Source organism: Lineus longissimus, chromosome 6, assembly GCF_910592395.1.
Source record: "Lineus longissimus chromosome 6, tnLinLong1.2, whole genome shotgun sequence".
In the NCBI taxonomy this organism is placed as follows: Eukaryota; Metazoa; Nemertea; class Pilidiophora; order Heteronemertea; family Lineidae; genus Lineus; species Lineus longissimus.
This window is the reverse complement of record NC_088313.1, coordinates 3,857,431-3,876,212: the sequence shown is the minus strand read 5'-3', so window position 1 is coordinate 3,876,212 and position 18,782 is coordinate 3,857,431. Positions and strand designations below refer to the sequence as shown.

General features: G+C 40.5%; 1 protein-coding gene across 2 annotated transcripts in view; it reads left to right on the top strand.

The window, feature by feature from the left end:
• The window catches only part of LOC135489743 (phosphatidylinositide phosphatase SAC2-like), a 310,728-nt gene that overhangs the window by 13,638 nt on the left and 278,308 nt on the right, over window positions 1-18,782 (top strand). For both annotated transcript variants that reach the window (XM_064775239.1, XM_064775238.1), the window contains exons 4-7: window positions 784-912; window positions 2,001-2,225; window positions 2,528-2,699; window positions 4,131-4,322. In XM_064775239.1, coding sequence (XP_064631309.1) covers window positions 784-912; window positions 2,001-2,225; window positions 2,528-2,699; window positions 4,131-4,322 — 718 coding nt within the window. The remainder of the gene's footprint in view (window positions 1-783; window positions 913-2,000; window positions 2,226-2,527; window positions 2,700-4,130; window positions 4,323-18,782) is intronic.

Below are 18,782 nucleotides of genomic sequence, written 5' to 3'. Positions count from 1 at the left end.
CCAATAGTATTTCTGTAGGGCATGTATCCAGAAATGGTCTTTTTGTTTGAATCTTTCATGTGGTTGTGGTTATGTCTTCCTCTGGCCCAAGAGGAAAAGGTATACATGTACATTCATGTGTTATAAGTCAATGAACACGATGAAAGAAATCTTGCCTCTGTGTCTGTGAGGTAAAATACATACTTGTATGCTCTCAGGTATTATCCCTGAAGATTAATCTTCAGTCTCAATCATATATTGCAAAATATAGCAGATTCTTCTTTTTTTCCAAGAGTTGTTTTGGTCCCTCCCAAAATTTCCCACATCCCAATAAAATAAGACTTTTCTGAAAATCTCACTCGTTTTATGGCTCAAAAAAGACCATTCCCCCTCTTCATGTATAGTTTCATCACACGTTATACAACATTCACCTCAACAAACTGTGCTTGTCGTGAGAGTAGTGTAGCGACAGAATGAATTCTCCAGGGTAATAAACAACAAATATCAAAACATTTGATCAACTCATTCATTCATATTAGATCCTCTTGGAGTAATCTTGTATTTCTCGCCAGAATTTAGCCGAGAGTCTTTTTGTCCATTTTGTCAGTTATTGATTGAAACTCAGATATGATCTAATACATGTGTAGAATTCTGTTAATTGAATTTTGTATACCGGTGTTTGTTTTCGGTTATTTGACATGAAAGTTGAATTTCACGCCTCTGTAGGAAATGGCGTCAAAGAGGTGAATTTCATATTTTACCATCTTAAAATGTGTTACACGTTTACAATTTATTATCTTTCAGTTGTGCAAAAAGCATCACTTTGGCATGCGAAAGACAGACAAGATTAATTCCTCTGATGCACAGCAGAAGGCGCTGCAGAAAACCTGGAACCAAATCAAGTCAGCCGCTGAGAATGTCAAGCCAAAAAAGGTTGGTTATAGCAAGAACTAATGATCATAAAGATTAAGGCTTCACAAATTTTTGCTCGCTTTGAAACCAGATGAGTGAAAAAGTGACTTGTCACTTTAGGTAGATGGCATGGCTTGGTGAAAGGAAATTAAAGATTCATACATGGTTGGCACCCGATGGTTGGCACCCGATGGTTGGCACCCGATGGTTGGCACCCGATGGTTGGCACCCGATGGTTGGCACCCCATGGTTGGCACCCCATGGTTGGCACCCCATGGTTGGCACCCCATGGTTGGCACCCCATGGTTGGCACCCCATGGTTGGCACCCCATGGTTGGCACCGCATGGTTGGCACCCCATGGCTGGCACCCCATGGCTGGCACCCCATGGCTGGCACCCCATGGCTGGCACCCCATGGTTGGCACCCCATGTTTGGTACTCCATGGTTGGCACCTCATGGTTGGTGTAAGACTTGGTCGGATGATATCCTTATTGCAATTGGTCACAGTAAGCTGACATATAAACCCTTCTTCTTGAGCACTAACTTCTGTAAACAGTGGACACGATTTCTCACATATTATGCTTTACGAAAAGTAATGTGAGAAACCTGACTTAATTTTTGTCGTATTTTCCCTCTCCTATTGCAGCAGATTTATTATTCATCAACCAACACGATTTCCACTGATTTCTCTGAAAACATTGCCGACAGACGGTATCTGGGGAATATTTTATTTTATGAACATTGACGCTAATACAGAGGTCACAATATCATTGAGCGGTATTTGACTTACATTAACCCTATCCTGCTGAAAATCAATAAGTTTCTAAATAAGTGCAATGTGAAAACTGCGGTGTTATTGCTGTGATCAAAAATGCAATTGTTGAAGTTGTCAATGATATGAGGATGGTACATGACCTGTGGAGGTACACAAGACTGGAATAGCACTGGGCCCCTAGCCTTGAGAGGATCCACCTTATAGTACTGGTGGTTCCTTTATCCCTCTTCGAAGAGCCCGGAGACCCATGGCAGGGAATGCTGCTGGCCAAACTACTTGAGCAAATGCAAAAAAAGAAAAGATTCTGACATTGATAAAACTCTTTTTTTGCAGAAAGAGATGCGAGAAAAGGAGAAGTTTGAGAAGCGAGTCCTTGAGGAGATCTACAAAATGTTTCACGACCTTGATTCGTATTACTACAGCAGGACAGGGGATCTCACAAATACCACCCAGCGGCAGCATAGTCCTCAGTACGACGCCAGCCTGCCGCTGTGGAAGAGGGCCGACAAACGCTTCTTCTGGAACCAGCACATGCTGCAAGATCTTATCACCAAAGAGGTAACTTGGTGTTCTTCATGGCTTAGAGAATATTTACGAAGTCAATTTGGCGCCTCTGCAAACTTGATCTGCTGAGTGCATGGGTTAGTCATAGTAACATTGGAGCTATTCTTGAATACTGGTTACGGTGTACGGCTACCATTCTAGGGTTTGTTCGGTTCAAAACCTGGCCTGGTTGCCGAGCTCAAGTGTAGTGCTGTGTAGACAGCTCCTTGCTACCCAAAAATGGTGACATGAAGTAGCCTTTGCAATAGCTTTTAACTTATTTTCCACTCGTTTTCATACAATTTCCTTCCATTTAGGACCCCCTTGCTGACCACTGGATAATTCCTGTCATCCAAGGCTATGTTCAGATGGAACAGTCAAAGCTCCATTTCGACTTGAAAGGCTCCTTCCTGAAGCCCAAAGTTGTTTCAAAGGACCCTGTGGAATTCACTCTTGGATTAATTTCCAGGCGATCTTGGCATAGGGCAGGTAAGAGTACGAAGTCAGGCTGGTGAGACGGTGGTTGACTGGTCAGATATGAAAAGAGGCCATGGCTGCTGGATTGTAGTTGAAAATACTTTCAGCCTTTTAGAGCTGTTGAGGTTGTTTAGATGGCAGCAGTCCTTGGTGTCCCAACAACGGACCGGGAGATTTTCATTTGATGGAAAATGCTCTTTTTGAGCCGTTTTAGAATTGAAATTAAAAAATACCTGAAGGCTTCACCTAAGCTAGCTGGTCATGCAGTCATAGCTTGGTGAATGGCTGCACCTGCAATTCCCGCAACAGGTTGGCAATACGAAGCTTAGTAGTACGAACTTTTGCATTTGTATCAAACATGACATCCCCTGCCACATATTCTGTAAATATTGCTTGTTAATAGTGACAGTAGGTTCCTCACTTATATGCTCTCTTTGTTGGCAATGCTCCATGAGCCCAGATCAAATGATGTACTTTGTCAAATGAAATGCCAGCTTTATGGCTTTGTGTTAATATCTTCCACCGGTATTGTGTTTTCAATGCTGTGACATTTACAAATAATGTAGATTTGTTATGAGCTGTTAGTTTGAATAATGCGTGAAAAGTATCTATTGACTTGGCAGAGGAGCATTGAAATTACATCCTCTGCAAAGCATATTTTTTGTAACGGTTTGAGGTGAAGACGTATTGAATTTAATATTTAGCTTCTGTGTATCTGCTGGTGTCCGATTCACCGTCGTTGTGCATATATCCATCTTTCACTGCTGATAGCTCCCCCCTGATCGGCCATTAGAAGGGTTGTTACTTTATCGGAAAGCTCCCTGTATTCCCTTCCTTTCCCACGCATCCATGTCGCAACCCTCACTCGTGGTTGTCGCACGAGACATGCACTGAAAGTCATCATAATTGCAGACCAGGTGTTCAATGAGTAACGGTTCCAGGGACGCTGACCTGATCCAAATGCACAGTTCATGTTGTATAGAAGAATGGTAACCTGATCCTGAGGTTGACACTATCAATTCAGGCCGTTATTTAATTGAAATACTTTGTGGCGAGTAATTTGATTTGCCACCTGTTAATGATTCACGCTTGTACGAGGAAAATATTTAGTGCTGAATCTGACATCACCCAGGGCCCTTACTTTGTATATTAGTCACTTGAAGATGGCCAAATTAGGCCCTCTGCTCCTGCTTATAGTCCCCCTTTACATTTGATTCCAATGCACATCGTCATCATCATCATCACCGACGTCGTAACCCGATTAGATATTGACGGAGGTAGAGAGTCCTCTACAGGCCTTTTTGTCCACCTTTGTAGATTAATACTTGCCCTGGCAAAGACACTCGGGTACAAGGGACCACTGCTTTAAGTCTCGACGTCAATCAAGCATTAATTTTGAGTAAAATTCGTTAATTTCTTGAAATGTTTTATAATTTTTTCCAGGCACGAGGAGCAGGCGTCGCGGTGTAGACAGCGGCGGCCATTGTGCCAATTATGTCGAGACGGAGCAGATTATTGCGACACATGACAATAAACAACCGCACACGGTGGCGTTTGTTCAAGTTCGTGGATCGGTGCCGGTGTTTTGGAGCCAATCGGGTATCAAATATCGCCCTCCTCCTAGGCTTGATAAAGGTTAGTGTCTTCATAGATGAGAGTTTTATCCAGATCTTTTGGATCCAGTTACCGATCAAAAATTTATCCGGAATGACCCCTTAAGGCCTAAAAGGTCATTTTAAACAAATAAAAGATCATTTTAATCAAATAAAAACATATTCTTTAGTTCAGTCTAGAAGTGTGCATCTGCAATATCTATCTCTGTGACTTTTATCAAGTATAGATCACATCCATACTTGATCTTATCTGTGTTTCTTTCTTCGAAAAGTTGTATATTACTAACAATTCTATTTCAGCCGAGGGATAAGGGCAAAAGGAAATCTAAACAATTGAAATAAAAAATTTATGTGTTGATATTGGTATTTATTTATTTGATATTAGTATTTATTATGTACAACTCATGTGTCTGAATACCTTCTTGTAGACCCAAGGTCTTTATCACAATATTTGCTCGTGCCTGGTGTGGTGATATAGTTATGACCATTGTTTTAGAGGCTGTGGTAAACTTGAAATGCACGAGAATATCATGAAAAGTGTCCCCTTCAATTCACAGCCTCGACCTAGAACATTTAAGAAAGTGTAAGTATTAGAATTGATGTAATAGTATTGTGGTCATTTTTTCACACCATACTTAAAATTCCTTTTCCATGCAAAATTGATTCTTTTCAGATTTTAACACTCAATTTTTAAAAATAAAAAAAATCCTGCAAAATAACCAATTGATCTGGCTTGCTAAAGGTATTACTGCAAAGGCGCCATCTGCCCTATACACTGCAGACTAGCTCAGTAGAGGAAAATGAGTCACTAACTGCAGAATGTGCGAGGTCAAGTTTGGCCAGTTGTGAAAGTAAGCCAGCGGCTTGGTTAGAGAAATAACCCCCCCCCCTGGTCTCTATTGCTAGTCGTTATGCCCTCTCATACAAACGAGGATGAAAGGCAATTTTGTTATGCTTGTTACGGTAAGTACTATAGAAACTTTCTGTCAAGGACTGAATAGTGTTGTCCTGATTAGAGAGGTCAAATTGAATTGAAACAACCCATTTGGGACAAAAACTAGTCTCCCTAGTAGAGAGGTGTTCGCTATGAGAGGTTCCACGGTACTTCCTTGTTGTGCCTCAGCTTGATGCCTCAAACTGGGTTGAAAAAACATCTGAGGATTTATCAAAATGTAACTTTGAATACAAAAAAATTGAACATTTGGTTAATAATGATGACAGTTCAAAATCTGAATTTTTCTAAGTTTTGTTGAAATTTGTGACAATTATGATAATAAACCTATCACACGGTCATGTTTCTGCCCCTTTGACATGTAAGAGGTTATATCAAGGAAAATAAAGCAAATGAAATAGTTTTAAAACACAGGTCAGACCACTGAAGTCTATTGCTAGGGGGCCGTGGGCAGGCGTCACTGAATGACCATGGGGAAAAAGGAGCGACGCAGCCACGACAGTATGATGCATTCCTCTAGATAACTGCCACAAAATATGTAAATAAAAAAATGATGTCGGATGTCTATCAACATTGCTGACATGTGAAATGTTATTAATTCCCACTTTATCACTCAACCTAATATTGGAGAATGTGCTAATATAACACACCGCCGGCAAAACCAGAATTACGCACGTTGAATTGATTATGATGTATTGACATCCAATAAACTTTCCCCTTGCTGATGCGAAATCACTTCCACCCTAGTTCTGTGACATAATCCTAGATGGCATGGTAGTAAAATAAAGACGGCTAGGTTTATCACAGATTTTAGTGAGGTCCCTGACTCGTTGAAAAGTGTTTTCCACACCATGTACAGAGTGGTTGTCAAGTTGATAAAGAAACTTCTGGTGTAACCCCGTATTTACAGTAAAGCACATTTTTCTAAGGCTTGATTTAGCCTTTACACTGTTTTCAAGATTTTGACCCGGTCAAAAGTATTGGGGTCTCAAAAATTGAGTGGTTTAACAGTATTCAGTCGCATATCTTTAAAACACACTGTTCAAATTTCTACCAGCCTTAATCAGTCTCGTTTAAAAATATCCTTGACTGTTGTTCGAAATTTCCACTGAACAACACAGAACACTAGAGGGTGGACAGCAGCATTTACAAAGCCAATCCACTGTAGGGCTGAGTAGCCAAAGGTTCCCATGGGACTGTCAGACATTGCGAGTACCATCGATCCCAGAATAAATGGCAGCCAAAGGACGTAGTTAATCACAATAAAGATGGGGAGATGCTTTGTGAGCACGTAAAGTTCAACATAGTCTATCGCTCGGCGGCCAGTCTTGGGTGTTTTCGGTAGCCCGGTTCCTCCCCGTGTGGGGAGATACCTCAACATGGCGGTCTGTGCTCTCATGAAAGATGTCTCACGTTTGACCAGGTCTTCTTGTACATGTATTGTCGGTACGGTACCAGTGACATTTTTGCTTCTGTTTAGTTCATTTAAATTGTCACTTGTTTTCGATGCGTCGCTATTCCTTTTGAATCTCTTGTACGAACTTTGTGATCCGAACTCCGATGAGCGCAAATCGGCATCACGAGTGGATGGTCGATTACCAAAGTCTAAAGCATCCTCACCTATTCCGCTGTCGTTTGCGGTACGGATGTTTCGTTCCGGTCTCCTGCTCTCAGAATCCGAATCCGAACTCTCGCTGCTTTCATTTTCACCAGGGCCAGTTGCGAAGTCATCCAAACTGACTTCATCAAAATTCGAGGTGTCAGGAACCGGGTGGATCTGAACGGGCGTATTTCTTGGGCGCACATCCAGAATGTAACGCCAGTCCAAAGAATTCTTTCCAAACTTAGCTCCTCTAACATAGTTATTCACCTTAATATCCTTATTGTTCTTATTACCATGAATTTCACCTTTCTGGAGTATAATTGTATCAACATTATCTGTATTGTCCACCTCGAATGAAACAGATTTGGCCTTGAAGAAACCGTCGTGTGGCAGTTTCTGTAACGTTTTCCGTTTCCCCTTGACCTCGGGAAGGTGGTCGACGATGAAATTCTGGTGATTCCTCAAAGGGGGCAGCATCGGATTGATGGGAGATACTGGTGGGCGCGGCGCATACCATGCCGCGCTTAACTTACTGTTTTTTACGGCTCCATTGTCTGATGTAACACCTGACACTCTCTCCGACTCAGTGGTACCCATTGTTGCATGTATTTCAGCTTCAGTTTTATCAAGAATGGGCGTAGGGTGGCAGACGCCAAAGTCAGGTTCGTAGAAGTTGTCCATTGGATTGCTGGCGCCATCGCCGACATCTTGACTGATGGAAAGGATTTGTACCGAATGTTTCTGATACCCGACTCCCATGTCGTATAGCTCGTTACTCTGCCGGCTAATCCTGATCAACAAAACGTACATGATGATTGTAATGATCAGCGGCAGCCAATAGAAGGGCAAAACAATGGCGACTACAGTGGTGTTCAGATGTAACAAGTCACATTGCCAACTCATTAATTCCCAATTGAAATAATACAAGTTATTCATTCCGGTCGTTAGCATTACTAGCAACATCAGCACAAACGACGCCAGCCAGATGACGAGAAATAACGCCCAGCGGCGAAAGTAGCGTAGCGCTCGTTTTCTGTTCTGTATCTTTACATAATGATCAATCACTATTACGAGGATCGTAAGAATATAGACCGACCGGACTAATAAATCACACCCCAGCCAGATTCCACAGCCGACTGCATGAAAACTCCAGTTTTTCCAAGCTTCGGCCATCATCGTAAACGGTAATATCACGGCCCCGTAGAGCACGTTACAAATGATGAAATTTGTTGCAAGGACGTTGGTATGATTTTGTACGGGTTTTTGCCGTCGGATTAGGAACCATAGCAGCACATTATGGATAAGGACCCAGCATATTAGCAGGATCTGGAGGACACAATACGCTGTCCAGTTGCCTGAATCTGGCCAGTTATCATATAATATAGCCATTTTGCGCAGATTTTTGAACAAAATTTTCAAGAAGTTATCCTTTATAGGTCGTGTTTTGAACCTGAAGAACTGTAATTTACTTTTATAATAACTTGTCCAAAAAAGAAAGTCGTTACTAATTCAGTTTTGAAATGTCTTCAAGTTTCAACAACAGTCATTCGAAAGTGAGCGTATCCTAACCCTTTTGTCAAAATATTGTTGCTAGTCTGGTTCATACTGCAAAATCTTTAACATGTTACTGTCCTGATGTGTGCATCCACAGACTTCACATAAAGTACTTGTTTTAATCCACAAGTTCAAAGATAATCCAAGATCATGTCCAAAGACTGTCCATCAAGTTATATGAATGTACAGAATGTACAGAGGAAGATGATTTAGTCCAATTGTTTCACTTTGGAATATTTTGATAACATCCGTCCACCCAAGGTCTGAAACTTTTCATGTTACGGAATATGGTATGGACGCCACTAGATGTTACCCCTTACTGTTCGCTCCTCAATAACATGTTTGCAAGGTCGTCAGACGGCATATGCTCCTATGTAAAACATACAAAAAATGCGTGAAAAACTGTGAAAAGCATATTCGTCATGCACGGTTCTTGTGGCCCCTAAAGGTTGTGTTATCTTATTTTTTCTGACTGTTTACAAACTCAGATATTTTCATGGCCAAGTCTCAAAAACAGCTATTCCACGATTCTGTGCTACTGTTTTAATTTGGTTCCATGACAGCTGCCTCTATGACAAAAGCTAGGTCACGAAGTTGATAAGGGAGATGAAATGGCTATACTGAAGAAGCCAGTGACAGACATGAAGTGAACTTTCTTGACTTGACTGGCATCCATCTGGAGCATAGGTCATCCACATTCTTCCTCCAAGTTCCTGGTGTCTTGTGTTCTGATACTGTTCTCATACAAGCATCTTTTAACTGTATTGGACTTCATTGGACAAAAGTGAGCACACCCAAGTGATCCCCGCACCCAGTCTCCTGTGACAAACCAAGACAGATCTCACATGGTCTGAAGCACTCCTATATATTAGATATATTCTATTATATTTTGACAGTGACAAACGGCGTGCCCTTTGTCGTAGATTTTTATTCTGCGGATCCACAATTGCATTATTGTCTTTTGGTTGTGGTGTTCCTTCTCTTGTTTGATGGCGAACAAAGCAGTTTTTCTTGTTGATATCATTTACCGTGGAGACCGCAGTAGTTGTGGTGTTGCATCATTGATGTGACATATTAGTATATCACGCAATCATGTAGACTTTCGATTCTCTGCATCTTTCTCCCACATAAGTATTAGTTTGGCAGGAAATATCGGCCAGTTCAAATCACTCCTTAAGCGTCATCTTTGTAGGGAGTGCTTTGCTTTGTAAAGCGCTCGAGAATATGCCTTGCATAATTGAGCGCTATATAAATCCTCTAATATTATTATCATTATTATCATATAATGACTGCTCAGTTCATGCAAATAATGCTGCAAAGTGCGAAAGATGATCTAGTTGAAATACTGTTACACTTTTAATAAAGAGTTGTCAAAACACAAAAAATGGTATCTGAAGTTGCAATTTCACAAAATAGCAATACAAAAGGGCTGAAAATTCTCCCCAGCCATTATCGTCGACTGTGCTTGATTACAAACTGCTCTTATCTGATAGTAATTACACTCGGTCAGTGTCTCTTTAATGCGGCACCATCTTGGCGGCTAGCTCGTGCCAATCGTGAATGACATCCTCATCAGCCGGAGCTTATCAGAAGAAAATACGACAATGTTTTTCTCACTGTCGTTATCATCATCTTGACCAGTGATGGGCCTTGACTGATGAGGATTATTGGCAGAAAAAAGTGCCTCAATCAATACTGTAAACCAGGAACTGTTCACGGTTATTAAAGTCTGTAAATCACATTTTTTGTGTAGTTTTAACAAAGTGGCTACATTGTTTTTTTACTACTAGTCGTAACTTAGAATTTATGCGATTTTAGGGATTAAACTGAAGATTAGGGAGTTAGGATTAGTGTAAGGGAAGGGTTAGGGTTAGGGTTAGTGCTGGTAGTGAGGGTCAGGGTCAGGGTTAGCGTTAGGGTAAGGCCCTAAGGGGAAAATGATCGTTGTAAGAATAGCCAGTATTTTGTATGTATAATGCATTAAGGATCGTCTTTACCAGTGGCCTTGTTTTAATTCAGCATTTTTAGAACCTCTTGTCCTTTTTTCTATTCAAATATTGGAAGTTGCAAGAAAAAACTGAATCTTTCTACACTGTAAGGGCAATAATCGTACCACTCGACCATATAATGATGTATGTGATCTATGTTTGCTACCCAACTAGAACCTCATGGCCATAGTTTATTACACTTGGCTGCCTGTATTTCCATCGTGAAATGTGGTTCACACTTTCTCAGCGGTTTGCAGGAGGTGCATAAGGGTCAGAATTTCGCAAGAGTTGGCCAATAGTGTTTGTCAGAATTATGAAAAGATCAGTCATTCTGAAAACCTGTGCTAAAAATAGGACAGTTGAATTGTTGTTCCTGTTGGAAGTAGTCCATGGCGACGATGCCGATTCAAACCCATGACCTCCCGCTCTCCATTAACTACACCACCAGACTTTTTCACATCATTTTCACTTAGTGAAGTCCCAAATATACGATTATGCAGTTGCATCACAAATGTATCAGGCCTTCTTTTACATTTGTACAAGTTGTACAATTGGCCTGTTTTATACTTGAAATAGGCCTGTGTGTTACAGACCGGCCTCAACTTGCTTTAAAGCATGTCCAAACGGTATTTCTGGTAGCATGGAGTGGAGCACACAGCATGCAATGTCATTGACGTCCCTCATAAAAATGTCTTCTCTCTTGGCAATGGTATCTATTGCTCAATTTCCAAAGAGCTTATCCTTTTCAACCATTAATTAAGCCGTCTAGACCCATCCTCGGAGAGATCAGTTACTTCTCAAGCAGTTTGAGTTCTAATTAAATTACCTTCCTTAATAAGCTCTTCGTCTGTGTGTTCTGTCTACCGATGCAACATCGATTTTGAACTACTTGTGACAGACAGGATGATCGTCACAGTACTTTATTCTGGTGCTCCCTATCAATGGGGGTGCGTTATTGATGGATTCTGAGAGAGAAATTAAAGGTGCGCCTCATGGTCGGGAAATACTGTAGCCACAAGAGGCAATCAGCTGGATGTATCAAATTAGCCCCAAAGAAAAAATACTGTTCTGACAGTTGCCCAAGTCAGGTTGAAAGTGCAGTGGACCCTCCCCTAGTGGACACCTCAGTTATCAGGACACCCTCTCCACAAGTAAGAGACACTGCTTTTGGTCCCCGATTTTCATTTTTAGCTCGGCTGACAAAAGTCAGCAGAGCTGGTAGAATAACTATCCGTCAACATGGGTGCACGTGTTGTAACCGTAAGACCTGGGCACTTCAAATCTGGCCATGAGGAAGAACAGCCAAGGAACTGCCCCTGACAGAAAATTTAGCACAATTTCTGTAACCTTGTTACTATTAATGCATTATTAGATCATCTTTGCCCAAAAACCTTTGCACTATTAAAGACACGTCAAAGCATTGAAATTCTAATTAAATTGAACGCAGCATTGTGTGTGTGCCTCAATGGTGTCTGAGTCTCGAAGGCTAGAGATAATTTCGTTAGCCTTTTCAATTGACTTGCATCCCCAGAGATACATTACTGCCGGTTTATCTTTAACTATTTATAATTCATGTATGTCAAGAGATGTTGAGATGTCTTCAAAGTCAGTCTGCATAATTTTGTCAGGAGCGTGTTAGAGGTAATTTTTATGAAGGAGAGTTTCTCATTGATAAAAGCAAATTTCTCATTTAGTTAAGCGTGGAGAAGCGGCATGGTGTGTAAGAAATATGATTGAAAGGTTGTGGATGAGAGATCTTTTCAACCCAGAGCAAATTTTTTTACTGCGATTGCTTCATTCTTTGAATGAAACATCAAGCGAAGATTCCTTGCACCTGGTGTTAATGCAATGACAAGCAAAAGACCCCGTCCAAAGTGAACTGCTGCTGTCCAGCCAAAGTCTGAGTCACTTGGCCAATAACCCGGTTGGTGTATAACTGTAGTGGCAGGTGAAAACACTCATCCCACCTTGAAGGAGGAAATCCGACCAGAGAACGACTCCTCCATCATGTCCAAGTGCAAACTGAAGAAGAACTGTTGGCCAATCTTTGTTTATAATGAGAATGGTTGAATTAATTGCCTATTTGGGTAGATGAAGCAACTTTTGCTTCATTCTACCAATAAAAAAAATGTTCAGATGAGAAAAAAAAATTGAAAAATATTCCCCACGTGTCATGTGTGTGGCCTTTCCAGATTTGAACCTGGGACCCTCTGCATGTTACCCACAAACCCTACTACTCGGCCACCAAGGACTTCATGAAGGTTGTGAGTCTTACACTGCATTTGGGCTGGAAGTGACCTTAACTGTTATAATTTGAACTGATTAGCCTCTTCATGGGTGATTGTCACTGACATGGCATTACAGACTCAGTGCTTATATCCTGTGAATATCTTGCACCGAGTATTGGAATCAGGGTGCGTTAGGATATGTTTTAGGAGAGGGAAAAAGAAGATTAGTGACTGCCAATATGAAAAGGCAAATTTGATAAAAAGGCAAATTTCTCATTTACTTTAACCCTTTCGCTGCGCCGCTCAAAATTATTTCAATATTGATTCCTTGCTGCCCCCAAAATACTGTAAAAGCCAATTTTAACATAGGTAACTTTGAGGCCAATATACAGCCTGAAGGAGAAGAGATAGAGCTTTGGACTATTGGAAAATGTTGTTGGGGACAGCATGGACTTTCAAATTATGCATTTGTCAATCACCTGAAATTATGTTAATTAACTAAATAACGCTAATTAGTATTAATCAACGAGGAGAAAAACACCATTTTTCATCTTGACCCAGGCTATCACTATCATTCCCCTCGGACCCTGAATCATGCACACTTTCAATCCCCATGCACGCTGTGTACATCAGCATTATGTTCAGAATCATAATCACTAAACAGACTCGTCTTCTAACGCCTCGAATTCACTATTTCATCAATTATTGATTCTGCAGTTCGTCGAACACGTGACTGAGGCATTTAAATTTGTTTACAAAACTTTGGACTCAAAATATCGCCTAAACTTTGAATAAAAACACCGAAGTTTTCACCTAGAAATCGGAAGTTCTAGCAGTAAACAATATGGCAGGACACCTAACGACAAGTTCCTGTACTAATTTGCTATTGAAAACATCGTCTGATTCAGGTCTCTCCCAAGTCGCAGTTCTGCGTACATCCGCACAGATCGGAAATTTTTTTTGGTCGCAAAAATGCGTACATCCGCAGCGAAAGGGTTAAGCATGGAGAAGCGGTGTGGTCTAGCTATTAAAAGGCTACATGATCTAAGGGTTGTGTGTTTGAGATCATTGCACCACCAGGATAAAGTTGTTTCACTTCAGCTGCTTCATTCTTTGAATGCGACATAATGTGTAAAGCGAAGATTCCGTGCACCTGGTGTCAATGCAGTGACAAGCAAAAGACCCCATCCATGTGGACTGTAGCTAGCAAAGGACTCTTCCTCTTGCTGCTGTCAGGTCAAAGTCTGAGTCACAAGGCCAATAACCCAGTTGGTGTATATCTGTAGTGGCAGGTGAAAACGCTCATCGCAGCTTGGAGGAGGAAATCCCACCAGAGAATGACTCCTCCATCATGTCCAAGTGCAAACTGAAGAAGAAGTGTTGGCCAATCTTTGTTTATAATGAAAATGGTTGGATTGATTGCCTATTTGGGTAGATGAAGCAACTTTTGCTTCATTCTACCAATAAAAAAAATGTTCAGATGAGAAAAAAAAATTTGAAAAATATTCCCCACGCGTCCTGTGTGTGGCTTTGCCAGGTCTGAACCTGGGACCCTCTGCATGTTACCCACAGACCTTACTACTAGGCCACGAAGGACCTCATGGATGTTCTGAGTCCTACACTGCATTTGGGTTAGAAGTGACCTTAACTGTTATTATAAGTACTAATTACCCTTTTCTTGGGCTATTGTCAGACCCAACAGTAATCTCTTTTAAATATGTTACACAGAGTTGGTGGACCCGGGGTTTCAGGAAAGGGAAACGTTGTGGCAATGAAAAAGAATGTTAGTGACTGCCAACATGAACAGATATATTGTGGAATGTTGCAGGGTTAATGTTGGTGAAGATTGTAGTTGCCCGATGTGGATGATAGTTGCCATGACTGCATGACGGTTGTGGTTGGAATTTTTGTTGGAATCTACATGTACTTTCCTAGAAAGAAATAAAAATCGCACAATATTTCTATTGGAAAAACCAAAAGAAATTTCGTAATCTGCCAAAAATTTAAAAAAGGTTAAATTAAAAAAAAAGAATATCTTCTAATTGCAAAAAAAAGGCATGACAATTTGGGGTTTACAGTATCAGATCGGTGAGACCGATTCCTTCTTGGTTGTATTGATCACCTTGAGCTGACCAATACACCCGGGAGACATCCAGACTCGTTCCCCCTGATCTGTTTACTTGTCCCGACTATCAATTCTTGTTATAGAATAAGACTTTGTGGCTTTGGTGTCTTTCATTCTCAAGCCAGACAAGATGAGGTGCTTGTTCAACAGTTCTGCTTCTGCCCTAGGGCATATCCAGGATTCTGGGAAAGAGGGGACTGAGCTCTTCTCACTCTAAATCTTGGTCAATTTCAAAGCCTTTTCTACAAAATTCAAAATTTAATGGTCAATTTTAAATTTAGTTCTGCTAAGGCCTAATGACAGGGTGGGGGTCAGGATCGTGGCCCTGGACCACCTTTGCTACCATGACTGCAGTATTGACCCCTTTGCTAAGGTAATTGATGTCGTGCAGGTGTTAAACTGTAAGAAAATTGTGGGGGTGTAAAATACTAGAGTTGGTCATCATGGATAATAGCTCCGAGAGTCAGAAATTAAACTAACTGGACTTTCCCAATAAAGTAAATAAATGTGAGATGAAACTGTCCGCAGCTGTGGTTGGTTCACACAACTATAACTCCTTCAAACCCGCCTGAACGAAGTTTACACAAAGCCGCCTGTATTATATTGGTTCTTTGAGTTTTTGCCTTCGCCAGTTTTATTATGAGAAAATGATAAATGTGGAAGATGTTGTGATCGTCCTGGGGAAACATTGCCCATTCAGACATGAATTTGATGATGTGGGGTGCTTTGAAGGTGAATGCAACTTCAGGCATCAGTGTGTGCGTGTGTGGTGAGGCTTTAACCCAATAAGGCCGTGAATGATTGCGGGAAGTTGGCGAGGCTTCAATGCAATAAGGCCAAGAAAAATTGTAAAAAGTTTTGATTATTTTTTGATTTAGTCAGATATGAATTTTATGACATGGGGTTGCTTTGAAGATAAGCACAACTTTAGACATCACTCACGTGCTTGTTGAATCTAAACCCTTTAACTGCCGAATATTATTTCAGTCATGTCAATGGTGAATAACGCTTAGGCACTCGTCGGAATTCAGTGACGGTGGCAGTTGAAGGATTAAACCAATAATGCTAATAGAGTTAGTCTAATTGCGTCAAGAGTTTAATCATTTAAAACATTCACCCATTTCTCAACAGTTTCGATATCACCAGTTGCTCTACATGTGGAATGCATCCAAGCACAGAAATTTTTATAAAACGAACTGTAAATCAATGGTAAATATCGTTTTAGTAGATTTAGAGAGAAAATAAAAGCAGAAAAGCCGACTCTCTTTGATAAGGTGTTTCAAGTCATGCTACAAAGCTGTTTGCATTATCAACAATTTGTTTGAAGGAGCGTTATCTGCTGGTTACACAAAGAGCTTGTCGGTCAAGTTTCCCGCATATCACTGGGACATCCCCGCCATATCGTTCAAACATGCTATAAGGAAATGAAGGACATCACAAATGTGACAGGGTCTTTCTTTTCCAGAGATAAGCCCGTAGCTATCTTGAGGTCAGAGTTGGTCGGGAATCAATCCTTACTATAAGGTCTGAGAACTGGATGCATGTTTGCGATAGCAGTGGTGGTTTGAATGACCAACTGTCATATGATTGGCAGGTATTTGGAGATGGAATATGAAGTGATTTTAATCAGCATTTTATTAATTGCAGGGAAATGCCCGAGTTTTTTTATTTCATGGGGTGTGGGGTTACCAGTCAAAATGTCCTCATCACTTAAAGTGAAATGTTCTCTTTAAGAAAGAACATTCTACCATAAAAATACTATTTTGGTGTCAAGCGGAGGTGCCTTGGCAAGGATTGATAATCGTAGTGGCTTACAATCAACATCAAACCTGGTGATTACCAGTTTTTCTGGCAAACAGGATGTCTTTTTGTCTCACATGGCAGTGATTATAATCGCAAGTATAGCAGCAATATATATTGCTTGTATGCATTGGCGCTTAATGACAGTAATGCAATGTAGAGAATTGGACCACTTTGAAGGACATGTCCAGCTTTCCCATGTGAGTTAACCTCAAGCTGGCGTCAACTGGATGTCTTACAAGTAAAGTGACCTTCCTGCTCAATGCCACCAACTGCCTCCCTCGCGTCAAAACCTACTTTATATTAGACATTGTTGCCTGTCAATTATGCCCCATCAAAGTGTCATCGCAATAATGCCAAGATCAGATATTGAACTCGTCAAGCTCATGGGCGCTTCCGGGCATCGACGATTAATATTGCCTTGTACACATATGAGCGCAATACAATATAAGAATATACATTATACGCCGGATCAAACAAGGTGTACAGCGTTTACGGTGTCACCTGGGGGACTTCCGAGCAGCGCATCATTGGATTCCGTCATTTCGACCCGACCGTAGGACGTGTTTGAACACGGATGATTTGGCAGATATTTGAGGGTGTCAGTTTGTTGAGGCTACTCAAACTATGTTATATGTAAAGTAGATAGATATTAAAATGGGAGGAATGAAATGAAGGTAAAATATGAACGTATTCTACCCTTAGAATGCTGAAGTTCAAACTTGTCCCCTATGAATTCTTGCAACAAATCACCAAAAATGTACATGTATAATGTATATCACAATGCGTTGCATTGAAAACAGGATTGAAGTCAGTCTGATATAAAAGAACTTTATACATGTTAAGGAGATGTCACTAATCTTCTCTTTTTATGCCACGGAATTTGTGTAGTCTTCAATTTGAACCGAGATGAAGAAAAGAAGAGCCCATGCCACAAGTAGTCATCCAGAAAGATAGTGTTCCAACTGATAGCATTGATTTTTTGCGATGATTTATCGTGTGTTCTGTCGCATTTGAAACTCCAGACGAAATTGAGATCGAAAATGATCGATCTGTTTCTATCCCAGCAGTTCGATGAAGGATTCCTCAGTTTATAAATCAATTGTTTCAATTTACTGATCAAATATAGAAGTCGGCCTAATGTTCTCAAATGTTGATCATTTGGTGAAATTTCAATTATTTTTTATGGCCTTTTGAACAATTCTCCATCACTCCAGATGGGCTTGTGTCTGGCCTTAGCCCTTTGAATCAAATATATGCCATGTATTAGATTGAACCTGTCAAGTGTCAATTAGAATAGATGGAAATAGTGGATCATTGCAGATGGGATATTTGAGGCAGGCTATCATTGAAATCCAGTGATATGATTGTATATGTTGTTTGATAACCTTCGACTGTTCTTACTGGAAGAAGTACCAGCTCTTTTAACTGTCATTCATTGTTAAATTGCTGTGTTTTCACCATTCCTTTGAAGTACTCAGAAATTCACTTCTCAAAGTAATTATGCAAATAGCGCCATGATGACAATTGAATCTTGAAAATATCAAATAATATTGCTCCCACAGCTATTAAAGTTCTGACAAACCTTCAATAAATTATCTGAAGAAATTATTTATAAATTCGTCCTTGAGGTGTTCTGCCTGACAGTAGAGTAATGACATGTGTGCAGCAATAATCTGATTAGTCCGTGCTTCAATGCATCTTCCCTAAACTTTCTCCTCAATATCGATTCCAGCAAATAAATTCAAGTAAACTGTCCATCAGTTGATACATTTTGTTCGGATGCTTTGTTCGGCCTTCTGAATCTGTTGCTTGACAGGAACTGTTTGATGCATGCAGGAATGATACATGAAGTTGAAATCGTATCATACATATTCAGTGAAACCGATTTGGTTTGGGTGATTTTTAAAAGATAGGGTACCCAGTATGAAACCATTAGTAACAGTGACTTATCTGATGACTTACTCGACAATAAAAGCCTTCAAAGAGGTCAAAAATGACTTGGGTATTTCTAGAATCATTTTTCTGAAGAAAAATTAATTTCAGAAGAAAAAAATCTTGCTCTTTTTTCCTCTTTTCTCCCTTTCTCTATGACAGGCACCTTCTTTTGCCCGAGCAGGTCATATATTTCCTGGTTTACAATAATGATTTATGATGGATGAGACTCTAAACAGATATGGTAAATATGGCACAAGATAGGATCAGACATCTGTGTGATTGGCCGACAATATG